Source organism: Lagenorhynchus albirostris, chromosome 12, assembly GCF_949774975.1.
Source record: "Lagenorhynchus albirostris chromosome 12, mLagAlb1.1, whole genome shotgun sequence".
Taxonomy (NCBI): domain Eukaryota; kingdom Metazoa; phylum Chordata; class Mammalia; order Artiodactyla; family Delphinidae; genus Lagenorhynchus; species Lagenorhynchus albirostris.
In genome coordinates, this window is record NC_083106.1 from 27,524,421 (window position 1) to 27,543,799 (window position 19,379).

General features: G+C 37.2%; 1 protein-coding gene across 4 annotated transcripts in view; it reads left to right on the plus strand.

Moving 5' to 3' along the window:
• AHI1 (Abelson helper integration site 1) overlaps window positions 1–19,379 on the plus strand; it is a 218,819-nt gene that overhangs the window by 11,884 nt on the left and 187,556 nt on the right. For all 4 annotated transcript variants that reach the window (XM_060167812.1, XM_060167814.1, XM_060167815.1 and 1 more), the window contains exons 4-6: window positions 7,598–8,169; window positions 11,447–11,625; window positions 19,008–19,227. In XM_060167812.1, coding sequence (XP_060023795.1) covers window positions 7,598–8,169; window positions 11,447–11,625; window positions 19,008–19,227 — 971 coding nt within the window. The remainder of the gene's footprint in view (window positions 1–7,597; window positions 8,170–11,446; window positions 11,626–19,007; window positions 19,228–19,379) is intronic.

Below are 19,379 nucleotides of genomic sequence, written 5' to 3' on the forward strand. Positions count from 1 at the left end.
AGCCTTTTTTTACATTCCACATATAAGCAATATCATGATATTTGTCTTTCTCTGTCTGACTTCACTCACTGTGACAATCTCTAGGTCTATCCATGTTGCTGCAAATTGCATTATTTCATTCGTTTTTATGGCTGAGTAATATTCCATTGTATATATGTATCACATCTTTATCCATTCCTCCGTTGATGGACATTTAGGTTGCTTCCATGTCCTGGCTATTGTAAATAGTGCTGCAATGAACATTGGGATGCATTTATCTTTTCAAATTATGGTTTATATATCTGGAGAAAACCATAATTCAACCCACCTCTTTATAATGAGAAGGAAAAGAAAAAGGTCATTTGGGGTGCATGAAAATTTGTAGACTTGGTAGCAGAAAGTTGCTACCAAGCAGCTTCCCTTTTTTTAAAAAAATATTATTTATTTACTTATTTTTAAATTTTTGGCTCTGTTGGGTCTTCGTTTCTGTGCGAGGGCTTTCTCTAGTTGTGGCAAGCAGGGGCCGCTCCTCATCGCGGTGCGTGGGCCTCTCACTATCGCGGCCTCTCTTGTTGCGGAGCACAGGCTCCAGACGCGCAGGCTCAGTAGTTGTGGCTCACGGGCCCTGTTGCTCCACGGCACGTGGGATCTTCCCAGACCAGGGCTCGAACCCGTGTCTCCTGCATTAGCAGGCAGATTCTCAACCACTGCACCACCAGGGAAGCCCACAGCTTCCCTTTTAATGGCTTTTATCTGTGAAAGTGAGTCAATAAGTGAGAGTACTGGACATCAGAGGTGAGTGAAGGAAGTTTGAAATAGCCACAGAAGAGTGCATATGAACAGATTATGCAGCATCGAAGAATTGTCCATAGCTTTGAGGCCTCAGTTGAATTTGTAGACTAAATGTTTACAGTAGTGCCAAGTTTTGAAGTGGTTCTTCCAGCAGTATTCAACAGCCTGGTTATAGTTATAGAGATGAAAGTCACTTAATTTGAATAGTACCTGGAGTTTTTCCAGACAGGTGTGATGGATGGAAAGTACATGATAATGGTGAGTGATGAATGAAGTGATGGATTATGGAATCAAAGCATCAGGAACTAAAGATGAGAGGAATGATGAATAAGGAGAATATATTGGGTTCAGAGCATAATGAATGATTTATTATTTTATACCACTAAGTCTGGAGTGGTTTGATACTCAGCAGTAATAGGTAGAACAAATACAGTAAGTCCCTGACATACGAACCTTCAAGTTGCAAACTTTCAAAGATGCAAACGTGCGTTCATGTCCAGTCACGTTAGTTAATTCACGTGTCTGGCATATATTGTCACGTGTGTGCATCCTCTACAAGTGGTTGTGCTTTTATGTACTTTACAGTACTGTATAGGGTACAGTAGTACAGTATCTTTATTTCAAGCCCAGGATGTCTAGAAGTAAGCGTAAAAGCAGCGGTATATAGCCGATTGTGTTAGTTGGGTACCTAGGCTAACTTTGTTGGACTTAAGAGACAAATTGGACGTGCTCTCAGAATGGAACTCGTTCTTATGTAGGGGACTTACTGTAAATATAAATTGCTAAGTAGAGAATAAACACTCAAACTGTAGCTATTATTAATTTTGAAGATGCATCTGAATTTTTGCCTTTTAAAGGGGGAAATTTAAATCATGCTCTGTTCATTATCATTGTCAGTTTTATATCACCTTGATTTCATTCCTTTATTTTTTCCTATCTCATTTAATCCTAATAACTGGTATTTAATAGAGGCAATAACTTCTTTTATGAATGACAGCTTGTGAAAATGTGTTAAATTAATTTTAAAGGGTGGAAAATATTCTAGATTCTCTAGCTGTTAATAATATCCTTTAGTTGATTTATGTATTTATTCGCCTTTATCAAGCACAACATTCCAAGAGCTCAGAGCTCAGTTCCCAGGAGCCGGCCACGGGCTGGTCCTGAAGACAGGCCTGTTTTGGGATCTGAATGATTTGAGCAACCAGGGCTGCTGAGTTAACCCTTTTCTGCACAACCTTTAACCAGACTGATTAGAAAAAAAAGGAAATGAGCACAAATTACCAATATTAGGAATATAAGAGGGGTTCACTGCAGATGTGTTAAAGAGCTTAAAATGGTAATAAGGGAGTAGTATGAAATAACTTCATTTCAATAAATTTAGCAGCTTAGAAGAAATGCCTAAATTACTTGAAGGACACAAACTACCAAAGCTCACTCAAAAAGAGACAGATAACTTGAATATTGTATATCTTTTAAAAAAATGTGTCTGTGGTTAAAAACCTGCCCACAAAGAAAACCAGGTGGCTAGATTTCTCAGCTGGCTTCACTGATAAATTTTACCAAATTATTTAAGAAATCATAATAATTCTGTATAAACTCAGGCTATGCAAAAAGAGTGACTACTTCTCCACTCTTTTTGGGGGCAATTATTAAGTACCCTAAAACAAAAACCAGATGAAGACATTACAGGAAACCTACACCAGTATCCCTTTTGAATCTAGAGCAAATATCTTCCACAGAATGTTAGGAAATCAGTCTTACATTATATAAAAAGGATAATACGCTGTGACCAGTGGGGTTTATCTCAGGAATATATCACAACATTTGAAAAAAGTAGTCAGTGTAATTTGCCATATCATAAGATTAAATAAAACCATATGATCATCTCAACAAATGCAATAAAAAGATGACAAAATTCGTCACCCATTCTGATAACTCTTAAACAAACAAAAAGAATAGAAGGAAACGTCCTCAACTTGATAAAGGGCATCTACAAAAACCTACAGGTAAAATTGTACTTAAAAGTAAAAAACTGAGAGCTTTTGCCCTAAGCTTGAGCACATCACCGTGCATATTCATAATTGTGCAGGTGACCCTGACTAATGCAATAATGCAACTTTTTAAAAAGAGCATAAAGATCATAAGTGAAGAAGTAAAAGAATCTCATCTGCAGTTGACAAACTCTAAAAAGTGCTGTTAGAACTATTAAATGAGTTTAGCAGAATATAAAGTCCAAGTATAAACCAATTGTATTTCTATACCAGTAATGAATAACTTAATTAAAATTTAAAATATCATTTATAGTAGTAACAAAAATATGTAGCAATCAAGGAAGAATTTATCAAAAAATATGTGAGGGCTTCCCTGGTGGCGCAGTGGTTGAGAGTCCGCCTGCCGATGCAGGGGACACGGGTTCGTGCCCCGGTCCGGGAAGATCCCACATGCCGCGGAGCGGCTGGGCCCGTGAGCCATGGCCGCTGAGCCTGCGCGTCCGGAGCCTGTGCTCTGCAACGGGAGAGGCCACAATGATGAGAGGCCAGCGTACCGCAAAAAAAAAAAAAAAAATATGTGAGACCTGTATACTGAAAATCCCCCAACTGCTGAAAGTAAAAACCAAATAAATAAAGAGATATCCGTATTCATGGATTGAAAGAATCATTATTGTCAAATAATTATTGACAGATTATTATTATCCATTCTCTGAAAGTTGATCTATTGATTCAATTCAAAATGCCAGCAGACTTTTAAGAATTGAAAATATAATTATAAAATTTATTTGAAAATTTAAACAACAGACCTAGAATAGCCAAAACAATTTTGCAAAGGAAGAACAAAGTCAAAGGAATTTTGTCATCTGATTCAAAACTCTTTGTAAAGTTTTAGTAACCAAGACAACCTGGTATTCTCATAAAGGTGGATATGTAAGTCATAGATCAGAAGAGACTCTAGAAATCGACCCAAATGTGTATGGTCAATTGATTGTTGACAAAATTACCAAGGTACATCAAAATGAGGAAAAGGACAATCTTTTCAACAAATGGTGCTGGGACAATCAGATATACGTATACAGTATTACAAACTGACTATATCATGTTCAGAAATCAAATAGAAATGGACCAATGACCTGAAAAACATAAGAGCTAAACTATATAACTTGTAGAAGAAACAGAATAAAACCTTGGTAACCTTGAGTTATAAATAGATTTCTCAGGATACAAAAGCATGAACCATAAAAGAAAAAAGGGATAAACTGGGTTTTGTGAAAATTCAAAACGTTGCCAAGAAAATGAAAAAGTAAATTATAAATTGAGAGAAAGTATTTGCAACACACTGTCTGATAAAGTGTATTTAGGACATTTTAAGGACTGTCAGAACTCAATGATGTGAAACAACCTTACAAAAATGGGCAAAAGATTTGAACATTTAAGCAAAGAAGAGATACAGATAGCAAATAAGCACATGTAAAGATTCTCAGGGTCATTAGTATTTAGGAAAATGCAATTTAAAAAAATGAGATACCATTATACACCTGTTACAACACAAAAAGATGAAAATTAACAATGTGGAGTGCTGACAAGTGTGTTAAGTAACTAGAACTCATACATTTGGGAGTGTGAACTGGTACAGCCACTTTAGGAAGCAGTTTGACAGTTGTTTAAGAACTTAACTGTGTACTGACCATATAGTATATCAGTTCCACTAGTGGGTATTCACTCAAGAGAAAGGAAGACATATAATATGCAAAACTGGAAATAACTCAAATGTCCATTAATTGGTATATGGAGAAATAAAATGTAGTGTCTCTCCACACAATGGCATACTGCTCAGTAATGCAAGGGAATAAATTACTATAATCTCAACAACATGTATAAATCCCAAAGCTTTAGGCTGAGTGAAGGAAACCAGACGCAAAAAGCTATATACTATATGATTCCATTTATATGAAATTCCAGGCAAGTCAAAATTACAGTGATAGAAAACAGATCAATGGTTGAGCGGGGCCAGGACATGGAGGGGTAGGAGTTTACTTTGTAAAAGAACATGTGGGGTGATGGATGTTTAACATCATGATTGCGGTGGTGTCACAGCTGTATACATTGCCAAAATTCATTTAAGTATACACGTAAAACTGGTGAATATTACTGTACTTCACATAATTTATTGTTATGTCTCAAAAAGTGGATTTAAAAAACAAACTAAAGCAAAAATCCTAAATGAGGCACGGACGGTAAAGATAAAAGGATGGGCAAAGATATAATAGAACATGAACAAACGTATTTCGGACACTTTAGAATTCAGTGATAATCCATGAAATATGAAATACCATGAAGTAGACCTTTTTAAATTATAGTACGACAAGACTAGAAATCAGTAACAAAAGTTTAAAATTTATAAACTACTCGAAAATGTAAACACTATCTCATGAAGTTGTTAGCAAGACAAAGGAAATCCAAACCACAAAAACAGGAATTTAAAAAGTAATGAAACTATCAATTCAGTGCAATGGAATTTTGGGATGCTACCACAGATGCTCTGGGAATTGTATTTAAATTGATGTTATTAGTACAAAGGTTGACAGATCAGTGGAAGAGAGTAAATAAATAAATAAACTGAGCCTCATCTATTTAGCTTCCCCAGGGTTTTGTTTTCAAAACCATAATTCTTTTTTCTATTTCTAATTCTTGGTTATCTTTTTCCAGTTATTGGAGTGTCCTCACAGATTTTATCGATTGCCACTACGTTTCTGGTTCCAAGAAAATAGAGAAATTTGCATTTGCCCCATTTTGACATAATGGAAATTCAAGGTTATTAGGTATGACTGTGTTCATAGAAAAACAACAAAAATAAGTTTCTGAAGAGATTAGCAATGACTTTCCTTGTGTGAGGGAACCCAGGATTGAACTTTGGGCCTTCTTTTTCTAAGTAATTTCTGAATTTTTTTACTATTTTTAATTTTTTGTTTTCTTACTGTTTTAAGTTAAGCATCTATTGCTTCTAGAAAAATAACATGTGAAAATAAACTTTTTTTAAGAGAGAAAATATTTTTATTAGATTTGATTAGGAAAGATTTTTTTGAGGATATGGTTTCAGAATTTATCCTTGAAGAATAGATAGAATTTGGAAATACATTTTAAGTAAGCAGAAGAGTCTTAGAGATGGTAAAATATTGGATGTATAATGGGTTACTAGTTCTTCTAGCATTTTCCCACCTTTTCACATATATTAGATATTTTCTAACCACTTTTAAACATGAGGATTTTCGAAAATTGAACTTCAGACTTCACTGGTAAGCTCGTCCATTTCTGGGAGAATTCTTCATTTTGGTATTGGCTTCCATCTTATAGCGCTTCGGTTTTGCCCTTTCTGTTTTGTTTGTTTGTTTGTTTGTTTGTTTTTTCCTTTTGCGGCACGCACGCCTCTCACCGCTGTTGCCTCTCCGGCTGCGGAGCACAGGCTCCGGACGCTCAGGCCCAGCGGCCATGGCTCACGGGCCCAGCCGCTCCATGGCATGCGGGACCCTCCCGGACCGGGGCACAAACCCGTGTCCCCCGCATCGGCAGGCAGACTCCCAACCACTGCACCACCAGGGAAGCCCGCCCTTTCTGTTTTTGAACACATCTCTTAAGCTTTTATTTCTGTCGTTCGAAATTTTAATTCTAACATCTACATTTTTTTTTAATCTCATACTTTTGAATTTCTTCATTATATTCCACTTCTTTTAAATTATTTTATTTATGCTATTTATTTTTCTTTCTTGTTAATTTTTCTGTTTTATTGGATTTGGTGGCTTTTCCTTCATTGTGCTGCTTTCCTTCCGTGTTTGTTAGTTGTTAGTCATCTTTGTATTTGAAAATTTTTCTCCTGCCTGTTGGTTGTTTTCAACATAGTCTGCTTCTGCTGTTGGTGAGGGTTGTACCTATCTAAAACATGAAGCCATATCTGTATTCAGCTGCTTTGGTCTCTGGGTGAAAGTCACCATGTAACACGAACGGAGGAGGAAGACAGAGCTGTCCCTCCCAGCTCCTCAATTGGTCATCCTCAGGCTTGTCCCTCTTCCTGAATTACTTGATTCAGCTTCTCCAGAACCAGCCTTTTCTCTGGAGAAGTCTTTTCCTATGTGCTGTGGTTTTCTCTGGTAGTTTACTAAATCTAATCCTGCCTGGTTTTTTTAATCCTTGGGGAATTTCTCAAAATGTTTATTTCATTACTAGTAACATTCGGTTTTGATTTCTAGCCTGATTGTCTATTAAAAATATCTCTCATTTTAAATAATTTTGTTTGTAGAAAGAGGTACAGGTGCGAGCTTAGTCTGTCATTTGATCTAACTTGATAATATTTAATACTTAGCAGCATTTTCAGTGATACATTTGGACTAATTGCAGAGTAATCCTAGAGCTATAAACCTTTGGTTTTTGAATGTAATTATGAAGCAAGATAAATGACCCGTGTGTGTTTTCTGTTGGGAAACATGAAATGGTTTAACCATGGCTCTTTTAGCATTTTCACAAATATCTAGATTAGCGTATGGATCATTCTGCCAAAGAGGAAACTAGCATTTGAGATTTGAGCAGTTAATTCACTTCTGAAAAGTCATTAAGTACTTTTTCCTTTGACCTGAAGTTACTCTCAAGATTGCTAATCTATCGCTGGGAGAATAACTAGGAAAACGCTCATCAGATGCCGTAGAATGGTGTCACAGTGCTCAAGTAAAAAGTGAAATAATCCTCCCAGTATTACACATTGTGGAACACTTGTCATTATTTTTATCTTCACGTAACTAAACTGTGCTTAGCTGAAACTTTGTTATTGTATCGTCTTCTCCTAGCTTGATGCAGTCAGAAGCAATCTTCAGAAAATCAGAGAAACTAAAAGTGATGATATAAGTGCTGCTAACACTAAGAACCCAGGGAAGAACATGCGAGTCACTAAAAACAAACCAAGAGATCCGCAGCCAGCAACTGAAGATCCAGATAATGATGTTACTGTGGAGGACGACAAGCAAGAAAAGGCAAATAAAAAGGTTATAAAAACAGCACTCCAGGTGACAACACAAGAAGTGGAGCCGGAAACTCCTGAGAAGAAGGTGGATGCAACACCCCAGAAAGCACGGACCAAGCCACTGCCAGGTGTCACTCATGAGAAAAGTGAGAAGGCCGAGGAAGGAGAAAATAGTTTAGATGAGGAAGAACTGATGCAAGTATACCAGCTCCAAGTAGCTGAAGAAATGGCAAAGGAGATTAAGAAGAAAATCCGAAAGAAACTCAAGGAGCAGTTGGCTTACTTTCCCTCAGAGACTTCCTTTCCTTCAGATACTTCATTGTATGATGACAAATTGAACGGTGAAAAAAGAAAAAAGAAAAAAAAGAAAGTTCCAGTCCTGTCTAAATCTGAAACAAGGTATGGTACATTGATAAATATAAAATGTCCTCTTAAAAAAACACTATTATTTTCAGCTTTTGAGTGATACCTGTAGTTTTGTTACTGAGTCTAAGATCATACTGCTCGCCACATGACAGGCCAATAATCGAGAGATGAGTTGCTGGGGCAAGGAATGACGGCTTTATTTGGAAAGCTGGCAAACCGAGAAGATGGTGGGATCGTGCCCCCAAAGAACCATCTTGCCTGAGTTAGAATTCAGGCTCCTTTCATACTAGAAGGGGAAGGAGTAAAGTCAAATACTTCCTGGTTCCCATCAGCCTCCAGAGGGGATGTGTTGATTTCTTCCTCCCTGCAGTCATTCACAGGTGGGCCTGGTCAGGATGTTTCCTGTGAGCTAAACAAAGGTATTTTAGCTTAATGCTCATTACCTGGGAAGCAGGGCTCCCAGAGATGGGCCATTATGTATAATTTAAGCTTATAGGCAACATCTCTTTAGTGATTAACTTGTAATAGAATACAAAACGTTCTTCCCTATTATATTTTCACAAAGAAAATGTTTAGTCCTCCTTTTGGACACATAGCCAGTACAATACTAACGGCTAACCTTTATGTGGCCCCTTCCTGTGTGCTTAATGCTTTACAAGGAATACATGCTTTTTCCCTTATAACAACCCTATAAGGAATAATATTATCATCCTGTTTTGCAGGTGAGGAAACTGAAGGGTTTAAGTCACAGAACCAGTAAGAAGCTGAGTAACCTTGGCAGTTTTGCCTTAAGAGTCTTTACCCTAACTATTCACATCTGCTTATTAAATAATTGAAACCTAAGTAGCCCCTTTATTAAGCTACAAATGCCTGTTTGCATATATGAAAATAACATTTTCCCCTTAGTTTACAAATAATGTTGACTCACTGTAGAGCACACAGACACAGAGAGGAAAACAAAAGTAATCCAACCGTACAAAGATAATCACTATTAGCAATTTTGTATTCCTTTAGTCTTTTTTTTTGTTTTTTGTTTTTTGTTTTGCGGTACGCGGGCCTCTCACTGTTGTGGCCTCTTTCGTTGCCGAGCACAGGCTCCGGACGCGCAGGCTCAGCGGCCATGGCTTACAGGCCCAGCCGCTCTGCGGCATGTGGGATCTTCCCGGACCGGGGCACGAACCCGTGTCCCCTGCGTTGGCAGGTGGACTCTCAACCACTGCGCCACCAGGGGAGCCCTCCTTTAGTCTTTTTTTATATACAATGCTTATACATATATGCTTACATATACAATGTGAGCATCTGTGAGTATATTCATATTTATATGTCCCTCCTTGGGGAAAACAAGACAAAAAAAATCTTTTAACTACTCTGATTAAATTTGTTTTTCATAATCTACATCTGGATAAACAGCTTGAGGTGGGAACAGTCTGTATTTGACTATTCTCTGGCATTCAGTGTCAGTTTCCCTTAATGTCCTCATCTAAAAATAATTCCCTTCTTATCAAAAGCTAGACAACCAGTTGTAGCAAAGAGAGGGCAAATAGAGTTGCTAACAGGGACACGTTAGTATGTGAATTAGTTATCGGTTGCTGCATTAACAGGTTACCCCAGAATTTAACAGCTCAAAACAACAAACACATATTGTCTCACAGTTTCTGTGGCTCAGGAATCTGCACATGGCTTAGCTGGGTGCCTCTGACTCAGGGTCTCACAGGCTACAGTCAGGATGTCAGCTGGAGCTGCAGTCATCTCAAGGCTTGGCTGGGGAAGATCTGCCAAATGATGCAGCTGTTGGAAGACTTGGATGATCCACTGCTAAACTCACTCATATGGCCATTAGCAGGTCTCAGGTCCTGACTGGCTTTTGACCAGAGACATCAGGTCCTTGCCACATGGACCTTTTCATGTGGGCTACTCACAGCAGGGCCACTTGCTTCCCCCAAGCAAGGGCTCTGAGAGGGAAAAAGCAAGACCAAAGTCACAGTCTTTTTGGAACCTAATCTTAGAAGTAGCACCAATTACTTTTCCTGTATTCTGTCTATTAGAAGTAAGTCGCTAGGTCCAGCCCACGATCAAGGAAGGAGATTACACAAAGATATGACTATCAAGAGGCAGGGATCATTGGGGACCACCTTAAAGGCTGCTTGCTACAGTATACCATAAATCCTATTTCTTCTCATAACTGCCATATCTATTATGAAGTGTAAGTCATACTCAGTAAGATCAGTTCATGAGTTTTAAATAAAACCATGCTTTACCTGACAACAGCATACAAAGGGTAATTGTTCTCTTTAAATAATAGTATTTGATGATGTGATAAAATAACATGCTTTCTGGAATGACTAGTTTGAGACATTACTCTTTATTTCTCAACCTCTTTGTTTTGAAATATGACTAAATATATTGGAAGTCAATTTTTGATTATTAAATGCAGATTTCTTTTTTACTTGATAAATCACAAACTTTAATAGGCTGGTTTCTCTTTACAACTCAGTATGCTTCTAGGCTGCCACCCCTTGCCATTTAGTAGTTCATGTGATACATATTTTAATTTTAATAATAGCCTTCTGAAAATGTAGTGACACACCAAACATTGGAAAACACAAATTAATTTTTACATAGAAATCAAAAGTTAACTATCTGAAGCCTCTTGAAAACAGAACAAACAAAATTAGAACACTTTTTTTGCTTTTAAATAAAGTAATTTAGAAATTTGTTCATTGTTTATTTACTTGGCAGTAGAGTGAGGATGATTTGACAATCCTATGTAAAAACAGATCCATCGGGCTTCCCTGGTGGCGCAGTGGTTGAGAGTCCGCCTGCCGATGCAGGGGACACAGGTTCGTGCCTCGGCCTGGGAAGATCCCACATGCCGCGGAGTGGCTGGGCCCGTGCGCCATGGCCGCTGAGCGGCTGGGCCCATGTGCCATGGCTGCTGAGCCTGGGCGTCCGGAGCCTGTGCTCCGCAAAGGGAGAGGCCACAACAGTGAGAGGCCCGCGTACCGCAAAAACAAACAAACAAAAAACAGATCCATCAATCGTAAAATACAATTTCACTTTTCCCTGGAGTTTAGAGATGAGTTTAATGTGGCTCATGGGGTATATAATGTATCACCAAGCGTAACTGAGTACACATAATACCTAGTTTGGCAGCCAACCATTTTTGTGTGTAAGAAAATATATGTATCTCCCAGCAGGAAATAATATTGATTTTAGGATTATCTTTGCCTCTGTTCACTGTTTAGTTTGCTGCACAGTAATAATAATAATGGTACATTTCCAATGGCTTGAACTTGGATTATATTTGCAGTACATTGATCATCTCTGATGACCCAGTTGAAGGTGAACAAAAGAAGGAATCTCCAGTTGGAGCAGTTACTTCAGATTCTCATCAAGATGATGAAATAAGCTCAAAGGAACAAAATGTAGAAGACAATGTGCAAGATGATGCAAAATCCAAACCGAAAAAAAAGAAGACGACTAAACCAGGTTTGTTACCCAAATTAAATGAAAAACGTGTGCCTTGGTAAGAATAACTTGATTCTAGGACTGTTAGTCCTTAAGACTAAAGAAAATCTAGTTCCAAAGGATATAATTGAAAAAAATCCAATATAGAATAGTTGGTACTTATTCTTGGATTCGTCCAGATTATAACATTTATTTTTAACTGTGGACCTCTGTGATGAGTTAGTCTTACTTGAGTCATCTCTAATTAACGACTTGATTCACCTCTAGAATGACATTGACTTTGTTGTTGCTATTGTGGCATAGAAGATTTCTTCTTTATGTTATTGCCCCTAAATAATTAAGACTTACAGCACTGAAAGCTATAAAATGGTCAACAACCGATAAACATTTCAGATGTTAAAGCTGCATCCCACTGTCAAACATGGTATCTTCACAATTTCTCCTAATTCAGCTTCTCTCCTTCCTGCCCACTTTTCATTTTACCTCTTGCTTTCTACCGTCCTCTTTACTCATTTCATTTTTCTTATTTTTCTTTACTTATTCTTGCCTTTCTTCTGCTTGTTACGTTTCTTTTTTTTTTTTTCCTTTTCAATTCCCATTTAACTGGCCAAAAATTGGGACTAAAATAGGCAATTTTAGACTTTATGGTACTTATTCATTGGATGATGCAATTTATGGTGTTTTGTGGTTCCATAATTAATTTTTTAAAAAGTAAAATGTACATGTTACAAGTATACTACTTAGTGGATTTTCACAAACTGAACGTGTCTGTAAAGTCATCATCCAAATTAAGAGCCAGAGCATCATTAGCACCCAGAAGCCCCCACAAGTTCCCTTCCTGTTCATTATCCTACAGGAGTAAACGCTGCCTTTTCATCGAACACATAGCCAATTTTTCCTGGTTTTTCTGCTTTAATATAAATAGAACAATAAATACTGTGCTCTTTGTGTCTGGCTTTTTTTGCTCAAAATTATTTTTGTGAAATTTATACTGTTGTTGCATGCACTTGAGCTTATGCCTCATCAGTCCTGTATTTGTACTGTATAGATACCCGTTGTGTGAATATACCACAATTAATTACCTATTCTGTTGATGGACATTTGAGGTGTTTCTAGTATTAAGCGATTATAAATAAAGCTATAATGAACATTCTGTTCACATCTTTGGTGAGCACGTGTATACATTTTCCTTGGGCACATTCTTGGCATTCTTGTTATGCCATAGAGTATGTATATTTTTCACTTTAACAGGCACTTCTCCCTTTCCAGACTTGGGTTACCAATTGATACTAGCAGTATTTGAGAGCTTCCATTACTCTACATCTTCACCAATATTTATATTGTCAGTGTTTTAAAATTTTAGTGATTCTTAGGAGTGTTTAGTGATTATTCCCTGTTGACTTTGATTTGATTTCCATGGTAACTAGTGAAGTTGAGCATCTTATTCATGTTAATTGACTACTTGGATTCCTTCAGTGTAAATTTGTTCACATCTTCTGTGTATTTTTTTAAGAAATGGAATTGTCTGCCTTTTTATAATTAATTTGTAAGAATATTTTATATAACTAGATAGCAGTCTTTTCTCAGATATAAATACATATATATATTGCAAATATCTTCCCACTCTGGGTTTTATAATTTTTCTCCTACTGGTATCTTTTGAAAAACGGAATTTAAAAATTTTATATAGCCCAGTGTATCCATTTTTCCCTTCGATGTTAAGTGCTTTCTGTGATTTTAGAGATCTTTCCCAAGTCCTGAAGATGTTTCTCTGTATATTATTTTCTAAAAGTTTTTTTGTTTCACTTTTCACATTTAGATTTCCGGTTTATCTGGTATTGATTTTTAATAGTGGTAGTGGTCCAGACCCATTTTTTTCTCGTATGAATATATAATTGACCTAGTACCATTTACTGAAGAGAGCTTTTCCTCTGCATTTCAGTGTCACTTTTATCATAAATAACATGACTGTGTAAGTGGGTCAGTTTTCACTAGTCTCTATCCTTAGATGGTTTGCACCACCACCACCACCATGTCTTAGTTCTATAGCTTTATAATAGGTCTTTCTGTTAATAATGATAGTTTTATTGCTTCTTTTTTAGTTCTTATGTCTTACTCCTTATTCTTACCTTGATAACACTGGCTAGGACTTTGATTACAGTGTTAGATAGAAGTGACAATAACAAGTATCCTTCTCTAGCTCTCAGCCTTGGGGAAAGCTTCCATTATTTCACCACTGACTGTGATGTTTGCTGTAGGTTTTTTTGTAAATACCTCTTATTGGATTAATTACTGGCTATTCCTAATTGGCTAATAGTTTATTATTATTATGACTAGATACTGAATTTTATCAGGTGCTTTTTCTGCATCTATCAACATAATCATATTAATTTTCACCCTTTTTTCTATTAATGTGGTTAATCGTTATTTGATTATTAAGCCATCTTTATGTTTCTGGCAGAAGTGGGGGGCACCCACTTTGTTGTGGTGTAGTAGCTCTCTTTTTAAAAATCTATTACTGGATTTGATTTGCTGATACTTTGTTAAGGATTTTTGTAACTGTAGTCATGAGAGAGATTGGTTTGTACTACTCTTTCTTAAAATACACAGAGTTTTTAATATCAGGGTTTTGGTGGTCTCAAAAGGAATTGGGAAATACTTTCCTTTTCAATTCTCTGTAAGTATTTGTATAAATTGGTGTTACGTCTTCCTTAAATGTTTGAAGAATTTACTAATAAAGCCTCTTAGGCCAAGGTTTTCTTTGTGGAAAGAATTTTAAATCAGATTTAGTTTCTTTCATAAATACCAGACTCTTCATATTTTCCATTTCTTCTGTCAGCTTTGATAGACTGTATTTTTTGAGGAATTTGTCCATTTAATATGGATTTTCAAATTTTGTATGTCTATAGTATCTGAAAGGGTACCCCTTGATATTGGTAATTAGATTCCTTCTATTTCTTCATTAGTCTCAGGATTTTCAATTTATAAATACTTTTAAAGGACCAACCTCTAGCTTTTATTTCTGTTATACATTTGTGTATGATTTTGGTAATTTCTTCTATCTATATTATTTCCTTTTTTCTACTTTCTTTGGGTTTGAGTTGCTGTTGATTTCTAGCTTTACAGGTGGATTTTTTAAGATTTCAGTCTTCCTTTGTATGCATCTAACACATTAAGTTACCATCTAAGCACTACTTTATCTGCATCCCACAAATTTTTGATATGTTCTGTATTCATTATCATTCCATAAAAATATTTCCTAATTTCTATTTAAATTTTTCCTTCGATCATTCATTATTTAGAAGCATATTGTTTAGTTTCAGGCAGCAGGTGATTTTCTAGTTATCTTTTTTTTTTTTTGGTTTTTATCTTCCATGGTTGTCAAAGAACATATTGTGAATGATTTCAATCTTTAGAATTTATCACAGCTTTCTTTATGACCACCTTATGATCGATTTGGTAAATATGCCACGTGCACTTTGAAAAGAACATGGATTCTGATGTTATTGGGTGCGGTGGTGTCCTGTGTATATCACATCAAGTTTATTGTGTTCTCATCTTACTGATTTTTTGTTTTTGTCTGCTTATTGTATTAGCTACTGAGATGAGTATTAAAATTCCCACTATTATTTTGCATTTCTGTTTTTATTTCTGTCATTTTTTTCTTTATATATTTTGGAGCTATGTTATTGAATATATATACGTGCTTAGGATTGTTATATCTTGCTGTCAAATTGACACTTTTATTATTGTTTTAGTTCATTCAGGCTGCTATAACAAAATACCATGACTGAATGGCTTAAACTATAAACATTTATTCTTCATGGTTCTGGAGGCTGTGAAATCCAAGATCAAGATGCCTGCAGATTCAATGTGGAAGGCGCAAGAGAGCTCTCTGGGTTCTCTTTTATAAGGGCAGTAATCCCATTCATGAAGGCTCTACCCTCATGACCTAATCACTTTCTGAAGGCCCAACCTCTTAATACTATTTCATTGAAGGTTAGGAGTTCAACATATGAATTTTGGGGAGTCATAGGCATTCAGTCTATAGCAGTCATTATGCAGTGTCCTTCTTTATCTCTGGTAACCATTCTCCCTTAAAGTCTACTTATGGTCTGAGTTTGCATAGTACATTTTTCCCTTCCTCATTTCTCCAGCATCATCCACAGTGTACCCCTAGGTGGTGCCAACCTGGTTGAGAAAGGACAGCCTTCAAATCTGTGCTTGGTTCATGGTCTCCAGGTCTAGGCAGGGCTTGCCAGTACTTCATTCCTCTACTAGCCCCTAGGCTCCCTGTTTGTGCCTTCTTTGTACTTCCTTTGTTTGGGCCACAGTATGTCTGTATTCCTTTCCTTTTTGACTTCACCTCTTTTCTTCTCCTACTCCAGCACATGTGGGGTCTCAGCCCCCAGGCTGTGAACTCCTTGGGGACAGGTGCCCAATAAATGTGAAGTGCTCTTGTGCCTCCCCCAATATCCTCTTGTTTGCGACCTTTCTGTGTCCTTATATTTATCACCTCACTGTTAGTTTTTCCATATGACCTAAGTGTTTTTTTTTTTAATTTTTATTTATTTATTTATTATTTTTGGCTGTGTTGGGTCTTTGTTTCTGTGCGAGGGCTTTCTCTAGTTGTGGCGAGCGGGGGCCACTCTTCATCGCGGTGCGTGGGCCTCTCTTGTTGCAGAGCACAGGCTCCAGACGCGCAGGCTCAGTAGTTGTGGCTCATGGGTCCAGTTGCTCCGCGGCATGTGGGATCTTCCCAGACCAGGGCTCGAACCCGTGTCCCCTGCATCGGCAGGCGGACTCTCAACCACTGTGCCACCAGGGAAGCCCTGACCTAAGTGTTTTATGTTCCTTATTCTGCTTGCCTTCTTTTGAATTATTCAGGTCACTTTAAAAATTTTGTTCCTTCTATTAACTTATTAACTTATTAATTACACATATTTCTACTGTCTGATACCCTGAAGAACATTAAGTTTATTCTTGACTTATTATAGTCTAATACAAACTAACTCCCTAACAGAATACACTTCCCCGACACTACTAAAACATGAGAATAGTTTGACTCCATTTGGATTTTGTCAGGTGCTTTCTTTCTCTTCATCTATCCCCCCTCCTGCCTTCTAGGTTCTTATCCTGTATTTTAGGCCTATATATATTTTAAATTTCACAGATGTTACAGTTACCATTTTGTACAGTTGATATTAATTTATATTCACCCCCAAATTTACTTTTTCCTTTATTTCCATTTTTCATCTGCTTGAAGAATTCAGTTTATTCTCTCTCTTAGTGCAGGCCTGCTAATTCACTCAGATTTTGTTGTGTTAAAATGCCTTTACCTTCATTTTTGAAGCATATTTACTAATATATAATTTTAGGTTACAGGAAATCATACAGTTGTCTTCTGGCTTCCATCATTTTTGTTCCCAACTGCAGTCTTATTTCTGTCCCTTTGAGGGGACTGTTGTCTTTTTTTTCCCTCTGGCTGCTCTTTAGATTTCCCTTTTGTCTTTGGTTTCAACGTTTTATCATGCTATGCCTAAATATAGCTTTGATGGAATTCACCCTGCTTAGAGTTTACTGATTGATATCGTTTATCAGTTGTGGAAAATTCTTAGTCATTATTTCTTTAAATATGGCTTCTTCATCATCCTCTCCTGTTTTTCTAGATTATAATTTCACAAACTCTTTTGAGATTGTCCACATGTTTCTTATGTTTCTTTTTCCCCCATATTCTTTTGTTTTTTTTTCCATTATGCTTTGGTTTGGATATTTATATTGATTTTTCTTCTAGTTCACTAATAATGTCTTCCTTTGTGTCCAGTATGCTTTTAGACACATCCATTGAATTCTTAATTTCAGACATTTTTCAGTTCCATAATGCCTGTTATTTTTATGAGTTTTAATTCTCTGTAGAAAGTCTCTATTTTTAAAAATAATTTTGTCTGTCTTTCCTGTGCTAACTCCAGGCTGAATCATCTGTGGGTCTGCTTCTGTTTTCTGTGTTTTCTCCTGGTTATTGGTCATACGGTCTTGCCTCTTTTATGTCTAGTAACTTTTGTATTATATGCTGGACATGGTGTATAGAATCCCAGAGGCTCCAGATGATTTTATCTTCCACTAGAGAGGGTTTCCTCTTTCCACTTTTAGGCAGACAGGGTGGGCAACTGATTTCAACTAATCTGAGCTAAGTCAGATCTGGGTTGCAGTTTTGGTAAGACTCTATCTCTGATTTGCCCTGTTCCTAGGATGTGCCCTTCCAGGTGTTTCAGATTGAGAGCCTGGCAGGTATTTGTCTTGTCCACCCTAAAAGACTTTGGGAGATTCAGTTTTGCCTTTCAGAGGTCTCAGCTTAGTCCTTTAGCCTTCTGCCCCATGCAACTTCAAATTTTGGCAAATGTCTTGAGGGAGAGACTGGCCGTGTGTTTGAGGCCCCTGAAGTCTCCAATTTTGTCACTCCAGCCCTGCGTGAATGCCAAAATCTCTGCTGGTTTCTCTGTCCCCCAGTAGGGGCCTTCTGCCAGGGGGTACGCCTGGATTCTCAACCTCTAGATGCGCCCAGAATTGGTAAGTGACCCCAGGTGAAAAGTGGCTGTAGGCATAAAATGACCATGCCCTCCAGGGCTTCCTCCTTGCCTGTTTCGTTTCAGGCCCCTCCCTCTGGTGGGTCGTTGTTTCCTAGTACCACAAGACTGGGAGATTTTACTACCGCTTTAGCCTCTCACATTGGCCTTGTGTTTGAGGCTGATTTTATCACTTAACCCCATGCACCCACTAAAAATTTTGCTGGTTACTCTTTCTCCCAGTAGTGACCTTCTTCTTGGGTCCTCTGCTCATATGCTAATCAGCAAATGTCCCCAGACACTGAAACAGTTGCCAGTCCATCAGCTTACCCCCGATTGATTCTCCCTCTCTGGAATTTTAGTCCATCTACTATACATTGTTTCTCTACTTTTCTGATGCCTTTAAAAATAAGGTTTTCAAATTTTATTTGGCTTTTTCAAGTTGTTGTTACCAGAAACATTGACCTGCAACATCCTACTGCATCCTACCCAGAAGCAGAAATTTGAGTGATACATATTCCACTTAGAAAATTTCTAAATGAAATTACTTTTTTGTCTTTGGCTCTCATTGTTTTCTTTCTGTGTTGTTAGTCCTTGTTAGGGAAAAAAAGAAAGATACCTCACCCTATTTTAGTGCATTAGTAAATGCAATATTTACTCTCAGAGTGTAGTCTGCTATTATCTGGCTTTTTCTTTCTTTTTCCTTGAAGTGCCTTTGTTAACAAAGACAAATAATCATGGATCACTAGGATTAGATAATCTGTAAATTCAGTGTTTATTGTTGAGTATATTGTTATGGGAACAATTAATTATAACATTGATTTTCTTCCATGCATGTAGTTTCAGATGATAATGAAGACACTGATGGTGACGGTGTTCATGAAATAACAAGCCGAGATAGTCCAGTTTATCCCAAATGTTTGCTTGATGATGACCTTGTCCTGGGAGTTTACATTCACCGAACTGATCGGCTTAAGTCAGATTTTATGATTTCTCACCCGATGGTGAAAATTCATGTGGTTGATGAGAATACTGGTCAATATGTCAAGAAAGATGACAGGTAATTTTTTAAATTGTGCAGCCAACCCTTGAAATTGAAACTGTCTACCATAGAAGTCTCTTTTCTGCCATTGACAGTCAATGGGAATAGAGCTATATATAGATTTGTATTAGAGAATGGTATACTAATTGTAGGTGTTCATCAACCATTGA